This window comes from Lates calcarifer, linkage group LG1 (genome assembly GCF_001640805.2).
Source record: "Lates calcarifer isolate ASB-BC8 linkage group LG1, TLL_Latcal_v3, whole genome shotgun sequence".
NCBI classification, from domain to species: Eukaryota; Metazoa; Chordata; class Actinopteri; family Centropomidae; genus Lates; species Lates calcarifer.
This window is the reverse complement of record NC_066833.1, coordinates 23,114,803-23,137,512: the sequence shown is the minus strand read 5'-3', so window position 1 is coordinate 23,137,512 and position 22,710 is coordinate 23,114,803. Positions and strand designations below refer to the sequence as shown.

Sequence of the window (22,710 nt, the reverse complement as noted above, 5' to 3'; positions counted from 1 at the left end):
TTAATGTAATGTTTCTTTGTTTTTGTTTCAGTAATAAACTTGTATATTGCGGCTCTGTCTTTTGTCAATACTAACAGAAGCATTATGACAATACATTGTGTTTTTAGTGAATTTCATGTATAGACTATGGGCTAAATTCAGTCGAAGGCACTGCAGAGTTTTCAGCATGGAAATAACCTGTTGTTGTTATTTTATGTTATATTTGTAGTATTTACTCATTTATTTTATTACAGGCAACGTACCCTCAACACAGGAAGCGGCTTCAAGACGTCAGTCTTATTTTGAAAGGTATAACCGGATAAGCTCCGAGAGACAACATGGCGAACACAGGTGGTAGGATCATGGACGGAGGAGACTTGATGCGATATGCTGAATACACTCCGAAAACTCAAGCAAGGAGCGACGCAGAGATAGACAGGCGGCTGGTGAGTGTCTGTCTGTCACCCCGAGGACCTTTGTGTAGTCTGTCGAACTAAACCAAGATGGTTTTTACCCGTCCACAGTTTGCGTTCAGGTAACCTCAATGACCGCTGACGTAACGGCCTGTCACTGCTCCTGCACCAGGTGCAGTAACAGTTTAAACGTTGATTTACAAACGTTTTCATATCCAGGACGAGATTCTGTCCCAGATACCTACAGCTGTTAGGATATTTGTTACTAGATATGATGTAGGCCATAATAACAGCTTTATAACTGTAGGTGAGGGGATGACAGAGTGTGACACCCAATAACAAATCAGTCATTATTATTTAATTAGCCTTATTGTCTCATTGGGTTAATTTACAACAAAGGAAATATAAGTGAAATTAAACTCCCTAAACCTAACTTGAATATTCACTGCAACTATAGAAACCTAAAGACTGATTTTGTCCCTAGTTAATTCTGTTTAAACAGGACTCAGTCAGACCAGTCTGACAAAAAAAGGCCTTTAGAACTGAAACAACAGTCGATTAATGGATATACTGAATGGCAGGAAATTAATCTGCAACTTTTGTCATAATCAGTTTATAGTTAAAATTATTTATAAATAGCCAAAATGCAAAAAAATGTTTGTGTTCCTTCTCCTCCATTGTAAGAATCTTCTGTTTTTTGCTGTTTTAGATTCTCATTGGATGAAAGACATTTAAAACTCACTGTGATGGGCATTTAAAAAAACAACAACTTTAAACCACAATTATAAACCGTTACAATTATAGACAAAACAATTAATCAATTTGTTCGAAAGAAACCATCACACTCACTAATGCTGCCACACAAATCTGCAGCTGGCTGTGTTAAAGGACCCATCTAACCCAGTGTGGTAACTGCTGAATGTTTTGTTTTGGTGACAGGGAGGGACTCTGATTGCGGTCGGTCTTGGTGTGGCTGCTGCAGGTTTTGCAGGTGAGAATAGTTTGATATCAGATCAGTAATTTGCCCACATATTATTATCTGGATGTGTTTGAATTGCTAATATTGTTATTCTGCCTGGCACATTGTTATTATTCTTTCTGCTTTGATTTTTGGAGCTCCCTTTTCCTTCATAAATGTGTTTAGTTGGAAGTGTTTCATTTGTCTTTTTATCTACAGGCCGCTATGCATTCCAGCTGTGGAAGCCTCTTGGACAAGTCTTCTCTGAAACTGTCAAAAAGATGCCTACATCAGTGAGTAATTCATTAACCATTGTAAAGAGAGTTCACATTTTCTGCTTCTGAAAGTATGTAATCCTCTTCAAAATATAAATTGGGTTAAAAAAAAAGTCAGACCTGACCTCAGCCTGAACCACTGCAGAATGTACCTTGATACTGTTGTACTTTTTTTTTGGTGTGCTGAAGGTCTGTTTTCTGGCAGCTGTTTCATTCTTCATCAGTGCTGTGCCTGTGTAAGCTGCTCAGGGGTTTTGTATGGTTTATAGATGGTAAATAATCAGTGTCTTTAATGCTCCTCTGTCACTTTAGGCTTTCTCATCATATTACAAAGGAGGTTTTGAGCAGAAGATGTCCAAACGAGAGGCTAGCCTTGTTCTCGGCATCAGGTAAGAGAATGAGTTGTAGTAAATATTTCTTGTTAGTTTTATGTCTTCACATACAGTGAGTGTCATTCTCCTCTGCATGTGTTATTATTGATCACGTGGATGTATTATTTATGTTATGTGCAGCCCAGTAAGCACTAAGGCCAAGGTACGGGAGGCCCATCGGAGGATCATGGTTCTGAACCATCCAGACAAAGGTAAACTGAAAATCTCAATCAATCCCATGTTGCATTTATTGTCTGTGCTGATCCTGCTTAACTGCTAAAGTCACCTTTAACCGAGGTCACGTTTCCTTTTGCCTCACTGTTTTACATTATACAAAGTAATGCCCATTACCCCCTATTTACTGTGATGCATATGCCTTAAAGTAAGGACTGTGGAGATGTACAGGACATAGAGCGGTTATACATTTCTTAAATGAGATAAAATGTATTCAATGTAAAAAGCAAATAAAGAAATAACTCCATATAAAGCTGAGGCTTCATAAAGTGCTGATATTGTTGGGCCACCCCACACCATCACCCAATCACCCAGCCCTAACTCCACTCTCTGAAAAGTTTCTAGATAGTTAAGTGTAGTTGACGATACACATGGAGAACTGTGCCAAAAGTTGGGCGAGCACTCCTGTAGAAGTGAAATGAAGTGAATTTATATTTAAATGATATAAAAGCTTGTGGATGGTCGACTGTTAAAGGAGTGGTCACACATCATACTGAAAGTTGTGTTTGTGTTTTGTGTGTGTGTGTGTGTGTGTGTGTGCGTGCACACAGGTGGGTCACCGTATCTCGCTGCTAAGATCAACGAGGCCAAGGACCTTTTGGACAAGGAGACCCGGCGATGACCTTTTCTGTTAACAAACACTTCCATCAGACTTCCATTATTTAGCACATCATCTCAGCTCTGTTGTACTGCTCCATCAACATCAGCATCACATCTGGACCTCCACCCAGGCTCCTGGAGGATGACAGAAAAAAAAATGACCATCACGACAGTGTCCTCCTTAACCTGGCTATGTAACTTATCTTGAACTATTTGTCAACCTTGAGAACATATGGATATGTACGTCAACCAATATGTATGTTAAGGTTATTGAGGACAGAATGTTGCACAGTTGCCCTCTGGTGGTAACTGCTGCACACTGGAGCCAAATTGTTTGTTATGAATGCACATGTCAGCGTGTAAAGTATGGTATTATGATCTATTTAATTAGAATAATAAATTCTAATGTTTAACAGTCACTGAGGATGTGGTGAAAATAGTTTTTTTTATTAATAAACTCTCTTCTGAAAACTGATGCATTTGTATTAAAATGAGTGACTATGGCTAATTGTGTTGGCAGGTCAACTGAATTAAGTTCTGGAAATAAAAAGCATTTCCCTTTTTGTAACTTTCGCTTTCTTCATAAAAAAATGCCCAGATTGTTCTTTTTTTTTTTTTGTTATTTCAAAGTTACAATTTTAAAATCTTAACACAATAAGCAGCATCACCTGCAGCAGCTGACTGACTTAGCACTAAAAAGGCTCTGTGAATGACTCCGTCATAAGAGCTGGGATGAATTCTCTAAATCCACAGGAAAGGTGTTTCTGTGCTTCCTAAAGGGAAGGAGATAATGCCCTCCCACAATTCCTTGCGGCAACAACTCATGTCAACAACATCCACCGTCACATGGTCATGTAGTTGGGATTCTCAGTGTCTCAGTTGTCCTTTCCCAAGTCCTTATGAAGTCTCTTTCACATCTATCTTTGAGCTTGTGTTATCTGTCGAAGGAAAAGTTGTTGGGAGAGGGTGTAGAACATAACTTTTTACTATTCGTCTGCAGCCTTAGAGAAAAACCTGCTACTTTCAGAGGCTTGAAGCTACTTTTAGGATGTTTTATAAACACATCTTTGTCTCTGTTGCTGCGTCTATCAATATTCAGTCGATTCAAGAAAGGAAGAAGCAGATGAAAAAAAAAAAAAAAACGCATCTCAGACTGCAACGTCAAAAAGCTTCTTTATTTAGAGGATGAGGTCATACTGATGTCATTGTATATGTTATCGGACTGAGACGGACAAGAGAGCAAGACGCAGCGTTTAGCGGTTACACTTGGAGCAGCAGTTATTGGTCAACAACAGCAAGTTCTGCTTGAAAAAAAAAGTCAAATAAATAGAAAAGGAATCTATATTATTGTGATGTCAGCAAACCAGTCCCAGTAGACCCAACCCTGTCTGAGCCCTCGACTGCCAGCAGAGTCAGAGGTCACCTCAGTCCCCGTGGTCAGTCTGGACCAGAGTGAGGGGCACTGGTTTGATTTCCATCATGAAGGCGGAGGGTTAATTTAGAGCAGCGAAGTGGTCAGAGCGTCCATGTCCTTGAAAGATGTAAAATCATGGCTGCATTAATGTTACAACTGTTTTGACTACTACATCCTGAAGACTCAGCCAGGAGAGTTTCCGTCGTCTGACACTGTCTGGCGTTGAAATGTACAGGACCGTTGATACAAGAACACGAGCAGGTCGCTGCACACCTGATGTACTGTAGCTCCGCCCTGCGAGTTCTCGTACAGGCCAAGTTCATCTTTTGTTAGAGGAGGCGAATAAAAGGAGAGGCGAAGAAGCAAGAAATGAGAGAAAGTTGAAGGAGGCACGGACAGAAACTTGAGCAGCCATGTTAGCACCATGGAAGCTCCGCCCAATTAGGTGAACGAGTGGCATGCTGGGAAGGAGTAGGTGGTGTTAGGCGTACGTTAGGAGTATTTTTATCCAAATAGGTTATTTTACAGTCGACTGTCACCAGCAGAGCATCCAGAGACGTAAGTATTGATTATTCCAGTAAATAATTCCAGTATTTTACATTTTTGATCCAGCAGCTAACATCTGGAAGGAAATCCACTGGATCTATTAACGGCAGGAGGAGATGAAAGGGTGCTGTTGCTGTTCTTCCAGGGCAAACAATGGTGAAGCTTTCAGAGTCTCTGCTAAAAGCAGTGAGAGCGTGACGAAAAAAATCACATCCAACACGTTCATCCTGTTGAAGGAAGGGTAAGCAGGGAGGCTGATGGGTAATGTAGTCTGATGTGGAGAAATAGCAGCGGTGAGAATAACCTACTGCCACTGTGAGACAGAAGCGACCAATCGAGGGCTCAGGGACAAGAGATCGGAGGTCTCTGTGGAAATGAATCAGCAGCCCTTCATTAACAAGCTTCATTAAGGCTGCTCGGTTTAACGCCATCCATTAGCAGTCCTGTGTAGCCCTCTCTAACTCCTCATCCTGTTGTTGCTGCTCCTCCACCTCCTCCTCCTCCACCTCCACCTCCACCTCTTCCTCCTGCTCTTCTTTCTCGCTCAGTTCCTCTCCGATCACATCTAGCCGCGCCTCCTGCCCGTTTAGCACCTCCTCCTCCTCCTCCTCCTCCTCTTCGTTGTCATTATGGAGCCTGGCCTCCTGAAGCTGCAGCCGCCGCTCCTCCACCAGCAGGAGGCGCTCTCTGACACCCTCCGCTGCCGCCGCCGTGTCACTGGGACTCCCAAAGTACTGCTCACTCCTAAAACGACAAAAAATTGAGCCAGGGGTGTGCATTAGATGAGGATGTGTGTGTGTGTGTGTGTATCTGCATTCAATACAGTGTGGGAACAAAAACCTATTAACACAGGCACATTATGGGGACTCAGGCTCCCATGTGGGGACAAAAGGCTGATCAGCTTAGGCATGTGGTGGTTATAGTTATAGTTAAGGTAAATTTCCCTGGAATGAATGTCGGCCAATGCAAAGTTGAGTTAGGTTTAAAACAGGCTTGCGTGTGTGTGTGTGTTTTTACCCATCAGGGAAGATAATAGGCATGGTCAGTCTGTCCAACAGAGTTTTCCCAGAAGAGTCAACTTCATCCAGAGACTCCGCCTCGACACGCTCCTGCTGCAACACCTGAAACACGGTAAAAATGACATTTCGTCAGAGAAATAACTGGTCACACGCCCTTGATTCATTTCATCCATTCTGAATTTCTAGCTAGGTCTCTCTCTCTCTCTCTCTCTCTCTCTCTCTCTCTCTCTCTCTCGGACAGTCTCACCCTCTCGGCAGCCGTGTGGAAGGTCAGAGCCAGCTCCAGTCTCTGCTGTCTCTCCTCGGCACTGACGCTGAACTGCTTCCAGACTCGGTTGAGTCTCGGCAGAGTGTCTCCGGACGAGCGCGTCGTACAGCGCAGAGACTGACAGAGGACGACAGTTGCCTGCAGCAGCTGACGGCCGTAATCATAGGTGCTCTGAAGGAAGACAGGCAGACAGAGACAAACAGAAAGACAGGTTATTGTCAGTCTGTCTGCTGTTTTGTTCTGTGCTATAGGGATTGGCAAAGTCGGGCGGTCCATCACATCATCGCTCCACCACTTTGGTCCAGACTAAAATAACTCAACTATTGGATGGATTGCCATGAAATTTGATTCATTCATTCTCCTCAAGATGAACTATAATAACTCTGGATACCGTTTCACCTAGCACCATCATCATACTTTGGTTTACAACCTGCGAAACTCATGTAAATATGTTAGTACTGTCATTGTGAGAATATTAGCACGCTGGTGGTAGCATTGCTGTAAGTACGGCCTCACAGAGCCACAAGCATGGCTGTGGACTCTTTGTTTAAAATACAATTTAATGCTCAGTTAGTTTTATAGTTGGAACTTACAGTCAGTACAGTGTGTGGATCTCACAGGGACAGTGAGGACTGAATAAATTCTTTGGTACTAGCAAAGCACAGAGAAGTTTTTGTCATTGGCTGCACTAAATCAGTCAGATCCTGATGCGTCTAGTTTTGTGACCGATTTATTTACTGGATGAAAATAGCCTTTGCTGTGTGATAATCAATCTCAGTCTCACCTGAGCAACGTCCACAAACTTTCTGTGTTTGTCCAACATGGTTCTGGTCTCTTGAGAGTCGTCGCCCAGTCTGACGTGAGTCTTCAACAGAGCGTCCAACAGCTCGCTGAGCCACTCTACTGCCTGAATACAAATCACACATCTCATCAATACAGGAGGTACCTGTGTGTGTGTGTATGTAGCGTGTGTTGTCGTTGTTGTTGTTGTGGCTTATAGGGATGCACCGATACCACATTTTTTCAATCCAATTACAAGTACAAGTACTTACATTTGCACACTTGCTGATACAGAGTACTAATATGAGTACTTATTAATTAATACATTTACTTGAAAACATGTTTTATTTTTCAGATATTGTTTCATTCTCTAGGCTGTAAGTAACTGCTGTGACTGATGTTTGAACATTCCATTATACATGGCATTGCCACACATTTTACTCAAATAGAAGTACTGTTATTGACATTTTAGCATTCAACATATTTCACTTAAATATAGCCCTGAAATATAACTGTACCAACATAAAACTGTGGCAGAGCAACTAAGGCATTATCATGTAATCAGCAACGTCTGTCTGTGACAACTAAGTCTATTTTGAAAAAGTGAGGGGCAGGTTTTTTTTTTTAATGAAAAGCAGCTTCTCTGCATTATCAACTGTTAATCTGTTTTCGGTTTTCATCTACAATGTGGGACACTGAGCTAAAAAGCCTTTCACTTTCCACACTGCTGCTGTTTTTTAGATGTTTTTTATCAGATTGCTTGTGTTGAAAGTACTCGCTTTCGTCCCTCCTCTTGACAACATTGCAGAGCATAATTTGCAGTCCGCTTTACTTTTGTCACCATCCACTTTGAAATACCTCCACACCTCCTTGCTCTCAATTAGCACCTGAACGTCACACTGCTGTAAAGTGGTAGCAGGGTGCTGTGGTATCGGGACACTTTTATGAATACGAGTACGAGTACAGGAACAGAGTATCGGACAGATACCTGATGCTGGTATCGGTGAATCCCTAGTGGCTTACCTGTAAAGCATCTTCTTCGCATTTGAACAGTTGGACCATCTGTAACATCTTCAGTCTCCTCACATCCACCATGTCCTCACACCTGCAAAACAAACACACACATGCTTTTTATGGCTTCGAACATTTAACCAGTGTGACGTCCTGCTAGCTCCCCCTAAAGGCTGCAGTGTTCATTACAGCAACAAAATGAAAGTTGCTGAACAGAGTGTTCAGCAGTTTTATAGTGTTTTATCAAACGTGAGAGTGGTGTTTCAGACTCTGCAGGCAGCAGGGTATAGAAAAAAAGATGTTGTTGCAGTTTCAAGTTTCATGTCAAAGCCCAAAAAAGGTCACCTCTGTTTGCGGAGCTGCATCTCCTCCATCACAGCCTGGATGTGCTGAACGTTGTCCTGCTGTTCTCCAGCTGGACTCTCGGTTTCCTCCAGAGACCACGCCGGCTGGCTGCACATCTGCTCCATCACCAGCGCCCCCTTCTGACGCAGAGAAGATAGACCTGCCTCTGGATAGAAGGGAGAGGACAGATTAACTTCAATACACCTCTCATTTAATGTGTCACTGCTCTGCCACACAGATAAAAGATGTAGATGTACAGACTTAACAATTAACACCACAGAGGAATATTAAAGAATCACTCATTAAAAGAATCACAGATCTTCAGTCAGATCACGAACCGACAGTCTGCAGCTTCTCCTCCAGCAGTTTGAGGTTTTGTTGAATTGAAGCTCCATCGGCTGGGGCCACGTCAGCACAGAGCATGCCCAGTAGACCGTCCAACTGCTGGGACAACTGCAGAGAAACACAAAAAGCTTTTGATTGCTCAGAAAACATCACACACACTTTTATTTTCTCTGTACTTGTACACATTCAACCAGCAAATGATCCAGCAGGTCACCTCCTGAAGAGCTGCTGAGAATCAAAGAGTCATATTTTGTGTTTTTTCTCTCTTGACAGAGCTTGTATTGTAGCTTGTATTTAGTTGTGATGGTTAAAGTTAGCAGATAGAGAATGCATTCTGTCAGAGAAGGCCCTCGCAAGTATAGAAAGATGGACGGGTATTACCTCCTGCGTGGTGCTGTGGAAGCCCTGCGCCGCCTGCAGGACGTTCTGTCGATTCTCCAGCTGAGCCGCCTGTCGGTAGCAGACGTCGCTGAGCTGCTGCTGCAGCGCCTTCAGCTCCACCACTTCCTCCTCTTCCCCGGCACTGAGCAAGGCAGCGATCTGCTGGTTCAACTCCACGTACACCGCAAACCACTCCTGCACACACGCACGCACGCACGCACACAGAGGTCAGGAGTCAGGCTTGTGCTATCTGAATCTGTTCCTTTCTAATCATGTGTTCATTGTGTTGCATTACACTGTGCTGGCTCTCGATCTCCTCGTGTTTCTGCTGCAGGGCCTGAGCCGCTCGCATCGAGTCTCCGATCGCCTGATGAGTCTTCAACAGCTCTGAACCTGGACCCTGCAGCCAGGTAACCACCTGAGAGAAAGACACTGACAAATGTAACGAAATACAGACTTTGTGATCTTCTTTAGGGGCAGAGGTGGGAGGAACTATTTCCCTTTTATTAATTTTCTCCATAGACAGACAGTGATATCTGACTCACAGTTGGAGTACTTGCATAGCTTGAGCCAGGAAAGTCAAAGTCAAGAATACAAGCCTGTATACATAAAAATGTAAGATGAGAACTTAACTGACTCCCAACGGTGCATTTCAATAAGAAACAAAGCTTCACACTCCATTTCATGTGCTGCTAACACCAGCAAGAAGCTATGACCAGTAAGTCATGAGACTGAGCCAGTATGCACAGTGCCAGGACCCTGAAACCGAATCAGTAATTTATACCTGTGCTTTTCTGACTGTGTCACGTCAAAATGAAAAAGGCTTTTAGGGAGACGTTGTCTCTGAGTGTGTCCTCCAGTTATCAGTCAAGTCTCTGAGCTGCAGTGCAGCAGAGCGACCAGCAGGAGGCTCTCAGGCTCTACAATGTCACATCATAATCACATGTTCATAAATCTGTTATAATCTGCTATTGTCCTTGGTGTGTTTTAGCAACACAAAAATATCTACAAGTTAGAGCAAAGTACACTGAAATAAAAACATTAACTAGAGAACCGAGACACAAGAAACAGATTTAAAAATGATCAAAGTCACAGCAGTGGAGGTGGAGATATTGTGACTTTTAGTCTCTAGTGCAGTTTAAAGTTCAAAAACACTGGATTCTGGATTTTACTATTCTGCCCACATATTTCAAACTCCATGCCCCAGGTTCATGTCTCAGCGGCTGCCTGTTCAAACTGGGCTACATGTGTAGAATCAGTGTACAAAAATTAGTTCAACAATTCCTTGAGCACAAAGGGGGAAAAAAATCTTCTGTATTGATGAGTCTTTTTTATGCTACTTTTCATCATTTACTCATTTTACTTAAGTATCTAATTAAATATTTATATTTTCCACAACATTTACAATTTAAATTAAAGCTATTGTAGAAACTCTGTGAGTGTGTCTTATTTGGTAGTGACATTTATATTTCAGCTGAAAAGGCTGCCTGTGTATTTGTCTGATACAAAATAAAATCATACACAGTGATTATGATTTTACCATGAGTTGAAGTCAAAATGCTCACAATAGTACTATACGGTACAGTAACATCTGGAACCGTCTCTCCAGATGTGTGTGTCAGTATCATGATCCAATTGTATTTATCAGGTCAGTGATGCCTTGAAGAGCTAACACACACACACACACACACACACACACACACACACACACACACACACACACAGTTCGATCTAGAACTAGGCCAACCCCCCCAAACCACCTCAAATCCTCCAGGCTAGCGACCGACATGTTGCGGTTACCATGGCAAACCCAGGCTCATCTCCAAGACAGTGGTGTCACCCATCAGCCCCTGCGGCTGCCCTAGCCCCAGTAATCACAGTAGAGTCAGTAGAGTCTACCTCTAATGAAGAGCTGAGGAGCAGTGAGGCTGCTCACTGACACTTTTTCTAAGGGTCAAAAGTCAAAAGCTGGACAATAAAAGATTCAAGGTGAGACAGTTTTAAAGACTGAGGAGAATTCTGTAGCAGGGCAAAGTTTACAGAGAATGGGACATAACAGCAGGCTTTACTACCTTTGGAACCCTCCTGTATAGTCTGAAAAAGTGCACGAGGAGCAGTGAACATTATTAGAGGACTAGTTCGACATTTGAGAAATATGCTTATTCACTCTTAAGAGTTAGAGCATAAGATTGATACCTCTTAAGTGCCTGTTAAGTAAATTATATATTATATAACGTTATATCTCCTTTGCTTCATCTTCAATTTACACACACAGTCCTAAACAATATGATGTCTTAGTCGTGTTTTAGCCTTGCCGCATTTTGTAGAAAACAAACAAACAAAAAGCATCAAGACTCGTTCTACCTTAACAGACAAAGTGCTTTACTGTCATCCACAGGCTGACCTGACTATCTGGAGCAACTTGGACTTCAGTGTCTTGGAGTCGGACACTCTGACAGGTGGAGCAGTGATCGACCAACTCACAGGATTGGTGGACAACCGGCTCTACCTCCTGAGCCCTGGCAGCCCATGAAAGTGAAGCCAAGCACAGTTTAGAAACTGCATGCTGACTAGAGCTGCAACTAACCTTTATTTTTATTACCGATTAATCTGCCGATTATTTTTTCAGTTAACTGATCAATCATTTTGTCTATAAAAAATCTGAAAATATTGAATAAAGCCGGTCATAATGTCCTAAAGACCAAGATTGCATTTCCAAACATTTCAACCCAACAGTCTAAAACCCCCAAAATACTATGTTTCTTATCAGATGTGAGCATAAAATCCTCTCATTTGAAAAACTACAAACAGCAAACATTTGGCATTTTTGCTGTAAAAATGTCTAAAACCAGTATTACCTGCATGACCTTGGTGTGGATCTCGTCTAGCTGGGTGCGTTTGTTTCGCTGCCTGCAGAGTTCCTGGTATCTGGTGTACTGCTCCCTGAGCGAGTCCAGCAGCTTCATCACTTGAGGCTGAGCCAGCAGCTCCTCCTCCATGGGACACCAGGCTGGACCTGAAAGTCAGATGTGAGAGGGAGGTCAGGACACCGCGGCAGATTCACATACATGTAGACACAACAGAGCTCCTGTTTTATGCTTGTAACGTGATCCAAAACTTCTGAAAATCCTTCCCCTCTCAAAAAACATTATTTTCTCTACTTAACAAACACATAAAAGTGCCCATAACAGGAAACTATATATTTCTGTCTGAATATAATTTACTTTGGACACGTCGCACGATTCCTTTTTTAATAGTTATTTTAATGGCTCAACCTTATTGTAGCCTACACTGTACGTCTTCCTTGTGTTCTAAATAAAGGTGGTTTAAAAAAACGGCTAGTTTAACTGCAGTGGGATTCTCTAAATACCGGTTCTCTTTTCTTAATTCCTTTTCAATTCTCCCACATATCTTTCCTTGACCTCATGACGTTTTCCATCGAGGTCAAGGAAAAGTGGTTAGGCAAAGAGATTTTTTTTTAACCACTCGACCGCAGCCCACAAGTCCTCTGCTTGCTTCTCTGGAGTTATTTGGACATCTGTAATTCGCCCATCTCATGAAAAACACGGCCAAATGTACATGGACACTCGAACATTGCACCTATATGTGATAGCTGAACATGTCACGAGCATTGATCTGCTGCTATAACACCCTCCACACTCCTCTTTGTCCAGCCTTGACACCAGATTATGAATGTGGAACCTGGCTGCAGTAAGGCCTTATCGCCTGACACACAGTCAGTGTTCCAGTTTTTTTTTTTTTTTTTTTTTTTTTTTAAATGGTGGATGGGGCTGAGGTCAGGGCTCTGTGCAGGTCAATCAGGGTCTTCCGCACCAAACTGGGAAAGCCATTATGGACCTCACTTTGTGCGCATAATGAAATGTAACCTCTACAGGCATCATTCACATCGCACGAACCTGCTGGCTACATGTTGTGAGACTATGAATCTGAGGTTTATTAGAGTATTGTGCAAAAGTATCAGGCAGTTTAGATGTTTCTGTCTCCTGCTGCTCCTACAACTCCACTCAACACCTGCTGCTAGAATTAGAAATGACTTATACTGCTATTAGTATTATTGCTACATTAGCAGTTAATACTTTAATTATTACTAATACTATATTATTGGCATCACCTTATATTTTATATGTAACCCATGTCATGCTATGTTCTTCTCTCGCTATTCTCTACCCCCTCTCTCCCTCCCTTTCTCCTTCTTTAACCCAACCAGTTGAGGCAGATGGCCGCCCATCCTGAGTCCGGTTCTGCTCGAGGTTTCTGCCTCTTAAAAGGAAGTTTTTCCTTGCCACTGTCGCCTAGTGATTGCTCGTGGTGAGATCTGTTGGGTCTCTTTCTGTAAATACCTATTTTAAAGAGCACGGTCTAGACCTGCTCTGTATGAAAAGTGCCTTGAGATGATGATTGTTGTGATATGGCGCTATATAAATAAAACTGAATTGAATTGAATTCTTATCCATTATGCGATACTGTGAGGGAGGTGTCTGATCACTCATTCTGCTGCATGCTGCTGATGTTGTGGTTTGTGCTGCTTCTGAGGACAAAGGTGCTCCAACAGAGCGACTGTGGCTTGGATGCTCAGGCTGTCCTTCATACTGTAGCACCCTACGCAGTACTCCAGAACAGCTGAATGACCCACTCCAACGACGACAGTTCAGAGGAAAATATAAACAAAGCGCCACAGATTACATCCATTCATTCATCCATCTGTCTGAGCTGGACCAGCACAGTCACTTGTGGATGACTGACAGCTGCTTCCTCACCTCCCTGTCCTCCTCCTCCTCCTCCTCCTCCCTCTGAGCCGTTGAAACGACGCTGCTGCAGCTCCGACAGCAGCTCATGACCTGCACGCAGACAGGGAGAGAGGGTGGGGGTGGGGGATTTAAAAGCCTGTTATAAAAGCATCTAAAACAATAACACATCAGTGTTTGTGTACATGCTGTTACATTATGAAAGGAGCTGGTAGAGGGAGGAGGGTGGTACCACAAACAAAGACTTCTTTCACCTCCACCCAACACACAGACACAGGCTGCTCAGTACAGTGAACACAGCCAACTATCCATCCATCCATCCATCCATCACTCATCCATCCTCAGTGTCTATTTAGCTCCAGGTCTTGGTGGCAGCAGAATAAGAAACCAAGACCTCCTTCTCTTGGTTTCTCCACCCACATCCTCCGGGTCATGGTGAGCCCAGATACCCTGACAGGAAACTTAAGTTTGATTCCAGTCTCACAGCTCAGGATTTGATCACGGGAGATGACGTCTTCTTAAAACAGTAGCTAAGCACCTATACACGCATTGAAAAGGTTTTGCTTGCCGTAACCTTTCATCCTGTTCATACCGGCCAATAAAAGATCCCTTTCTATTATGTTTTTAATTTCAGTGTCGTCTCAAGATGGTGTTTCCCTGTTGACCTGCAGCAGGGACAGTCACACTAACTGAGGAGGACACTCTCTAGATTTGTCCAAGTCAAACTGCTGAAGCATGTCAGAGACCATTACCTGTCTCCAAACTAGTTCACCACTCTCACCCTGTAATCAGCACTCTGAGGTCTCTGTCTTCAACATGCATATGTGAAAGGGGATTGAATGAGAGAAGATGATATTTACCGGTCTGAAGGACAGTCTCAGGGTCAAAGGATGGCAAGAGGGCGCAGTCAGCTGATCTGCAGAGACCAGACAGACATAGTTCTGTATTTTACCTGTCTACTGTTGGTACACTGTAAACTGTAGTTGCTTGTGTGTGTGTGTGTGTGTGTGTGTGCGTACTTGTCTTTGTCCACCGAGCTGCCCTTGTCACCGTCATTGATGATCGACAGCTCGTCCAGCAGCGACGTCGACTCCTTGGTGAACTTCTCAAAAACCTGCACACATTCAAACGAAATTAAAAACCTGGCACCAGGTTACCACAGCAACAAGTACTTTCATTTCTAAAAAAAAAAAAAATAATATAATGCATGGATTTATTTAGATAAAATAGCAACCAGTCTCTTGTTGAGCCAGTCACTGTGGTCGTAGTCCAGACTTCCTCCAAAGTCGTCCGTCAGCTGACAGGGTTCGATGTAACGAGTCAGCTTATTGGCTGAAACCAGGATCACCTGACAGAGAGCAAAGACATAAGCATGCAGGGGAGCATGTTAATCATTCAACAGCAATAGATTTTTATATTTTTAACCTAAAGCTTTTGTGTTTTTCTTGTTATCTGGTTCACTGCTCTCGAGGACATGCATGTTCATCAGCTTTGATCACTGGCACGATCGACGCCACTAGAATTACCATACAAGGCTGCCTGTCCTGCTCGGAGTCACCTACGAGTAAAAAGAAGAACTTGATAGCCGAACGGTTGGGGCTGCATACACCACATGGGGCTTAGTGCCCTGAGCAGCTGGTCCCCAGTTCGACTCCTGGTCCGGCCGGTGTCATTCCCCTACTCCCTCCCCCTGTTTCCTGCCTCTCTCCACTGTCCTGTCCAAATAAAGGCGAAAAAGCCCCCCCCCAAAAAATAATAATAATAATAGAAAAAAAGAAGAAGAACTTGACGCTGCGGAGGTTCAGGCCCTGCTGTTGGAAATCAGCAGATGTAAATGTAACAAACATAGCAGAGTCAGTATTTGCATGACAAACAATAAAAAATAATAATACGAATATTATTACAGCTGTCACCAAGATGTCATCAGAGCAGCACTGCACTGTGACAAACACAAAGAGGGAATGGTTTAACTTAATCTGATAGAAAAAAGTGGCCCATGATTAATACAAGATGTGGTCAAGGACATACGACGGCCTCTGTTCTTTTTTCTAATTTTTCATTCATTTTGGCTCATTCATGTTATTGTTAGTCCTGTAATGTCGACCTGCTTGTGAAAAGGACAGACTTACTACACCTGCAGCCTTTAACAAACTAATTCCAGACTTTATTTGCAGCGCACGCTGCTGTTACTTTACTATTACTTATTTCTACACAGCCCCACATGTGCATGAAGCTGTGTTGACTGAGGTGATGCAGGAGATGCTGATTAATTCAGTATTTTAGGGAGGACATAATTATAGTCCTTGTTTTCTTAACACTAAGGAGTCGCTGCAGTGACTGACTAACAGTGACTAAGCCTCTTTACACAGTGTTTTTATAGAAAGCTTTTTGGCTCATGAGTCAAACTGTAGGGCCATTCTTAACACTATCTCTTCTGATCACAGATTATATATCAAGCAGTGCTTCAGTCTATCAACCAAACAGAGTTGGATCACAAGACAAACTTCTCCTTCGGCTCTCTCTCAGAGCACTTTCTAAATATGGAGATATGAGTGTTCAGTGTTCATTACCAGCTCATCTGAGGTTTTACTTTACAAAATTTAGCCAATATTTATCTTTTTTTGTGTGTATACCTGTTCATACGTTTTACCCTTTATCACCGTTCTGTCAGTCTGTGAACTCTGTCAACAACATTTGTGTGAGGGTGTGTTCTACGAAGGAACCTGGACAGTCAGACAGCTGGTTGTGAGTCTGTCCTCCAGTTGTCACTGCAGCAGACGCTGTCAGAGATACTGGTCTCAGCTCAGGGTGTGTGAGTGTGCGTTTATTTAAATGTTAGGTCAGACTTCAGTGCAGCTGTACAACACACACCCCACTGTGACATCCACACACACACACACACACACACACACACACACTTCATAGTTTGGATGAGTCACATTTCAACACCATCAGTGGCATCTCCCTTCCTGCAGCTCTGTGTGTTTGTGTGTCTGTTAGTGAGGAAGATGAGCCCTCCAACAGGTTTAAACAATAAACTCAATCCCAGCGTGTTTTTTTTGTTTTTTTTAAATCAAAGCACTAAAGATTTCCTCTATTAAAATATATTCAGAATTGAAACAATCTTTCTAACTGCATGTTCACAGCTTACACATGAGCAAACATGGACACTTATCCTTTCCTTGCATCAAAACTGTTGCCAATCATTAGCCGACTCTTACATGTCCGAGCGGCCTCGAACGCACCGAGGGGAGGGAGAGTCTCAGCACACCACAAGACAATCCCACTTTGACTAAATGAAAAAAAAGTAAAGCAATCTAAACATTAACTGTGATGTATTATCTATCAACGTTGAAGGTGCCACAGACCCACCAACTTGTTCTGGTTACCGTGGTAACGGCCATGGAGCCAACATGGCTGCAGGAATCTGGGTCACAGTGACTACTGATCTCTGTCAGTAAAACCATCTGTTGTAATAGATGAGGAGGCTGAAAATTTCACACACACACACACACACACACACACACACACGCCATTGATCCTGGCTCAGGTTTCCAGCAGCACTCAGGACATTAATGATGCTCAAGGTTATTGTGGCTGGCTGTTTGTCTGTTTGATATCAGCTAACAACACAACTCAGGAGAGAGTGAGTGTGTGTGTGTGTGTGTGTGTGTGTGTGTGTGTGTGCTTTAGACCAAAACGTACCAACAACATTAACAACAACTGTAAATACACATGGTGTGTTTGTCTCTACTCTGATTAAAAACACGAACATGGGTCTCTCTCGTCTGCGTTAACCTTTATAAAAGTGGTCGAACAACACGTCGTACAAACTACTTAATTTCACCCATTCTGAAACAAACATGTAGCGTTTGTGTCAAGGAAATCATTCAGAGGGGAACCACAGTCAGCGACCAGAAACAAAAAGGTGGACCAGTACATTTCTCAGTGTCTACAGAGTGTGACAGCGACAAGTACAGAGAAAAAAATCAAAAAATAGAAAAATGCTCTGTGTCTCAATTCACTGTGTTTTGGCTCAAGTCTGTGTGAAAATCTCTGGTTTATAAAGTAAGAAAAAAAAACCTCACAAGTCCTTTTCAATTCAGGAAATGAAATCATTTCTGTGAGCGTAAAGGAGGGCTGAATCTGGCTTGTCCTGAATCAGCCAGGAGACTCACCTCAAAGCCCAGGCGGTCTTTCTCCTTCCAGAAGCAGAAGTGCGTGACCTTCTTATCCCAGAATTCATCTGGCTTCACCACGCAGACCAGCGACACCTCGGCTGGGATCACATTCTGAAACACATTAACAGCATCGTCAGCTGTAATATCCGACATCACGTAAGACATTACTGGGGCCCGTGTTTCTCTGTGTTGGGGCTTAGAGGGACGTTGCGTGCGTCTGTACCTGCAACATGAGCACCACAGTCTTCACAATGTTCCACTGAGACTTCCGTCCATCCACGATAACGGTGAAACCCCGAGCCTTACACTTCTCACTGAGAGTGAGAGAGAGAGAGTGAGAGAGAGAGAGAGAGAGGAAACATTTCATAGAACAACAAACATCAATATTTACATACAGAGTTTCCTCTTCATACAGTATCTGGGTTTGTGTGCAGACAGCTTCAGAGGTGTCAGAGTGGTGCGTTCATGTGTGACTACTTAAATTGGAAAAGTAAGTATCCAAGTCAGAAGTAATCTTTTGAATGCAATACTGTTTTATAGCCAGTTCGAGGACGCTTAAAATACACTACTCACAATAAGTTAGGAATATTGTTATTTACATGAGTGCCCCAATATGTAAGGCACACTGTACACAGTGAGACCATTACGTGGAAAACACAAAATGAGGTGTGTCTATCACCCCAATACAATTGCCTCCCTATCCCAAAAATCTCTGAAGTGTATGTATGACATCCACTGAGTCTCTCACAATATCCCTAACTTATTGTGAGTAGTGTACTTTAAATCAAAAGGACGTCGGCTGGCAGATGTATTTGTAAGAATTTAAGGGATAATTCCAGTTAATTAGAACTTTAGCCTTACTTTCACTGTTTGCAAATATGTGGCTATTTTCTGGAAATAATGTTCAAAAATGCAGGGATCATATTAAACTCAAGGACTAGACATTTACATCTTTGCAACATCAGATATTCTTTTTGTAGCACCAGCTCTCACAGAGTGTTGCAAGAGAGTCTGTTACAGTTTTTATTATGCTCAGAGGAAAAATCACAGGAGTTTCTAACAGCTTGTGTAATGTTTTGGAGGAAATAGCTTCCTGATGAGAAGACCCTCCAAAAGAAAGACTGAAAAAACAAAAATGTGTGATTTATGCTCTACAATAAGCAGTATTTTAATGTTTCACTTTTACGTGAGAAAGGTTTTGAAGGACGAGGACTCTGGCAGAATCTCGGAGGAAACTTTATTTAAGTCTTTTGTCTCGTCATAAAGTCAAGGTGACTTGTCGTCTCCCACAGGAGAAGACTGTCTCAGATTGAGGGAATTGCAGCATAAAAACCAGACCATAAATAAGAGCGACACACGCGAACACACCAGCCTGAGATCTCACTACATCTCAAAGCATACACACCTGAGCAAATAAACATGCCTCTGAATACACATCTGTGAACATCTGCATGCTTCCCGGCCCCTCTATTTATATCCTCCAGAACAGGTTTGATCCATTAATAAGTTTAACTGAAATTTAGCTCAAAAAGTTTCCAAAAACAGCAGCTAGAAGAGGGAGGGGCTATCTTATAATCAGGGTGGCCACATATTCAGTCCAGAGCCTTAAGAAGATAAGTTGGAATAAACTAGGAATCATCCTTTAAGCCTTTTCCAACACAGCTGAACATGCCAAGTACAGATCCAGAAATTCTTCTGTGACAAGTTAACTCCAAATATGTCCAAAGGCATAAGAAACGAGACAGGACCGTCTTTGAGTCACACAGCTGCACACAGACACACACCAGACTGTCACTACTGCTGCATGTGCGTGTGTACCTGGGGATACTGAGAAGGTAGTCCAGTGTGGCGCTGAGCTCCTCCATGCTGGTCTGATCTGAACCAAGAGGGATGGTCAGGATCAGACCACTGCGCCGGTCTTTGCCCCCTAATGAAAAAAAAAAAAAAAACAGACCAGCAGAGAGGGGAGTAATCTGATTACTCACCAAACACATGTGAAAATGAGATTAAATACACAAAGACAAGTTATCCCATATTTTATGTGTGTGTCTGTGTGTGTGTGTGTTTTACCCGACAGAAAGGCCAGTTTCTTCTTGAGGATGGGGAGGATGGTGGTCGCTTCCATGGTAACGTTTGACATCTGTTGACACACACGCAAACAAGGACAGACTGTCACTGACACTCACATGAACCTTTAAACATTGAAACACTTTTTGGTTCCTGTCATTTTCCCTCCCTCCTGTCCACTCTGTGACTCCTTACTCAGACATTAATCCATGGTCTCAGACACAAGTCCACAGTCTCAGCTACTAGACCACGGTCTCAGATATTAGTCCACAAACACAGACACTCATCCATTATCTCAGTCATTAGTCCACAGTTTGAGACACTAGTCCATGGTCTCATACACTAGTCCACGGTCTCAGAAACTAGTCCACAGACTCATAAACTTGTCCTTAGGTTCACAATAGATGCAAACCTCTGCATGAACCCTTGTTACTCTGTGAATAGCAATCTCTCTGCTCCGATGACAAACACACTGTAAGTCAACACAGGAGTGTAACAGCAATGTTGTGGGTGGTAAAGACAACTACTATAGAATCACCATGAAACACTGCAGCGGGCACAGTCACACTACAAACCCTCACTAAAGTATTACAGGACTGTTACACAGCGATTTTCTGGGAGGATTTTCTCTCAGCTGGCAGCTCTCCCGGCAGATTCTGATTCTTGGCTTCACATTCAGCTGAGTCTGTGATTTACCGACTGTTTCGACAGTGCGTTAGCAGGGTTAGTAAATCAGTCGGTTTACATTTCTGTCCTTTCAGTGGTTGGTTGAACATCTGGTTTTCTTTTAACCGTCTCTCTGAGGTTTGGTGGTTCCAATAACCATTGTTTTCATTGTTTTATTGACACAACTTTATGTACTGTAAACTTTCTCATGAGTGCTCTCCTCTTCTTTTAAAGCAACAGTTCTGGCATAGATAGAGGAGAAGATCTACACCACTCATATCCGTTGTTCAATATGACTATTCCTTTAAAAATAATTCTTATTATGATTATTAATACCACCTTAAATAATTTATAATCAACTTCCCGTTCAGTTCATCCATAGTTTCTAATGTGGGACACAGTAATCAGTGTCAACCTCTTAATTAAGGTTTATTATTGGGAGTAATATTATGTCAGTGACCTTCGTGTTTGTATCGTTTGTTGGAACAGATCTGACCATTTCACATGAGAACTGTGTTTATTTATATGTGATTTGTGCTCCTCTCATTGGTTTGAGTGGAGATGATGCCACGTACATAGGTGCAGAAATCAGGCTTCAGAAGTAGAATTCATAACTTATAACAGATATAGGAGAGCCACGCAGTCCTGCAGGAGTATTTCAGAGTTAAACTCTTACTCGATCATTTAGCTGATGCTTGTCAGATATTTCTGGGTCTTTAAAATTTATTTTCTAAAAAAAAATAATTACTTCCTATACTTGCAATACTTTTAATAAAGACCTTTTCTGTTAGTGTTCGACTATTCTACAAAACTTTGTTTCCAAATTATGAACGTGATGTATTTTTTAAATAGAACTATGGCGTTGCAATCTTTATTGTAATTAGTGGTAGGAGTAGTAGCATCAGTATTTGTGGCATCGTCCTCCTCCTCCTCCTGCCTGCGGCCTGGCTGCAGCTGCAGGACGGCCCGGCTCGGTTTGTCTCGGCTTGGTTCGGCTCGGCCCACAAACACAATGACCTACATTCAGCCACTGCGGGCTACGGCTGCTGCGCCTCAAACCCCCTTGACCTCAGACGCTATCCACTCAGTATCGACAACTTTAGGATCGATCGGCGTTAAGTAATGATCGGGAGGATTTTCTTACCTTTCAGTCAAATCTGCAGCATTTTATACTGTCCCGATTTTTTCTCCCTGTTCTCCTCCTCCTCCTCTCCTCTGTCTCTCCTTCTCCTCTGCAGCTGCTCCTCTCCTCCTCTTCCTCCTCTCAGGCTGATTTATCAGCAGATACTGAGTCTACTTTCCATTTAAAAAACGCCGCAGATTTCAGCGTCTTCTCCGTTTTCTTTTAACAACAGTAGAAACATAGAAAACAGGCGGTGGAGCTCGCTGCTCTGCGCAGCCTCAGTGAAGCCGAATAAAACAATGCAACTTCCGATGAAACATTTTTCAAAATAAGAGCCCGAAGGAGCAGTGGAGGTTCCAAAAATGAGCTCTTGGGGTTCCCATCGATCCCCACTGGACATGACAGTTTCGTTATTTACCCAGACACCAGGCAGTGACCTGCAGCTGAGGTAATGGATTGACCAGTAGATCAGTTGATGAGCTGTTTGATTTAATGTGCATCGTGCGTGTACTAGTTTATATGATTAGTTTGTGGTCACTCTATTTTGCAAAAACTGTATTAACTTTCAAAAACTAGATGCTAAGTCGGGCCCTCTACAGGAAGAAGCCATGAGTTCGTATAATAATTATTATATAACAGCCCCAATGATATCAGATGAGAAACTCTGGTCGAGTTTTAAGACTGCAGAAAAATACATTGGTTTTATTAAAAGATAGTCACTAACTCTTGTTTTCCCCAAATGTCTTTAGGAACATTTGAGTTTTTTTTTTTTTTTATTAAGTTGTCAACAAAAGCAACTCATATTTCTAAAATGTATATGTATGTACACACACACACACACACACACACACACACACACACACACACACACATAAAATTTCTTTCTTTGGCTTTATTTTGAAGGGCTAATTGCCTGTTTCTCTCGTGTAGCTTTATAAACTCGAGCCGTGTATCCGGGGCGGAGCCAC

The 22,710-nt window shown here is 42.6% G+C and overlaps 2 protein-coding genes across 2 annotated transcripts; one reads left to right on the top strand and one right to left on the bottom strand.

The window, feature by feature from the left end:
• The first annotated feature begins 267 nt into the window (after nt 1–267).
• dnajc15 (DnaJ (Hsp40) homolog, subfamily C, member 15) lies at nt 268–3,398 on the top strand. Its single transcript, XM_018702714.2, has 6 exons — nt 268–425; nt 1,332–1,383; nt 1,570–1,643; nt 1,938–2,014; nt 2,138–2,208; nt 2,782–3,398. Exons 1-6 carry the CDS (start codon nt 318–320, stop codon nt 2,850–2,852), a joined length of 453 nt encoding a protein of 150 aa, XP_018558230.1. The 5' UTR covers nt 268–317; the 3' UTR covers nt 2,853–3,398.
• A 586-nt stretch (nt 3,399–3,984) lies between these two features.
• On the bottom strand, nt 3,985–22,042 carry sestd1 (SEC14 and spectrin domains 1). Its single transcript, XM_018702706.2, has 19 exons — nt 21,764–22,042; nt 19,957–20,026; nt 19,705–19,813; nt 18,110–18,200; nt 17,884–17,997; nt 14,940–15,053; nt 14,725–14,819; nt 14,566–14,621; nt 13,718–13,798; nt 11,798–11,955; nt 9,235–9,357; nt 8,940–9,134; nt 8,552–8,666; nt 8,214–8,379; nt 7,881–7,962; nt 6,862–6,984; nt 6,057–6,248; nt 5,808–5,911; nt 3,985–5,534 (listed from the first exon to the last, which is right to left on the bottom strand). The coding sequence occupies exons 2-19, from the start codon at nt 20,024–20,026 to the stop codon at nt 5,225–5,227; spliced, it is 2,298 nt and encodes a 765-aa protein (XP_018558222.1). The 5' UTR covers nt 21,764–22,042; the 3' UTR covers nt 3,985–5,224.
• Nucleotides 22,043–22,710: the final 668 nt, after the last annotated feature.

What these genes read in the sequence shown, in the direction of transcription:
- sestd1 (XM_018702706.2), bottom strand. Translation starts at nt 20,026, where the DNA reads ATGTCAAACGTTACCATGGAAGCGACCACCATCCTCCCCATCCTCAAG. An exon ending in AGATCGAGAGCCAGCACAGT is followed by an intron (nt 9,135 to 9,234) that starts GTAATGCAACAC and finishes GCGTGTGTGCAG; the next exon opens with GAGTGGTTTGCGGTGTACGT. An exon ending in TCCACAGCACCACGCAGGAG is followed by an intron (nt 8,667 to 8,939) that starts GTAATACCCGTC and finishes GTTTCTCTGCAG; the next exon opens with TTGTCCCAGCAGTTGGACGG.
- dnajc15 (XM_018702714.2), top strand. Translation starts at nt 318, where the DNA reads ATGGCGAACACAGGTGGTAGGATCATGGACGGAGGAGACTTGATGCGA. An exon ending in CAGAGATAGACAGGCGGCTG is followed by an intron (nt 426 to 1,331) that starts GTGAGTGTCTGT and finishes TTTTGGTGACAG; the next exon opens with GGAGGGACTCTGATTGCGGT. An exon ending in TCAAAAAGATGCCTACATCA is followed by an intron (nt 1,644 to 1,937) that starts GTGAGTAATTCA and finishes CTGTCACTTTAG; the next exon opens with GCTTTCTCATCATATTACAA.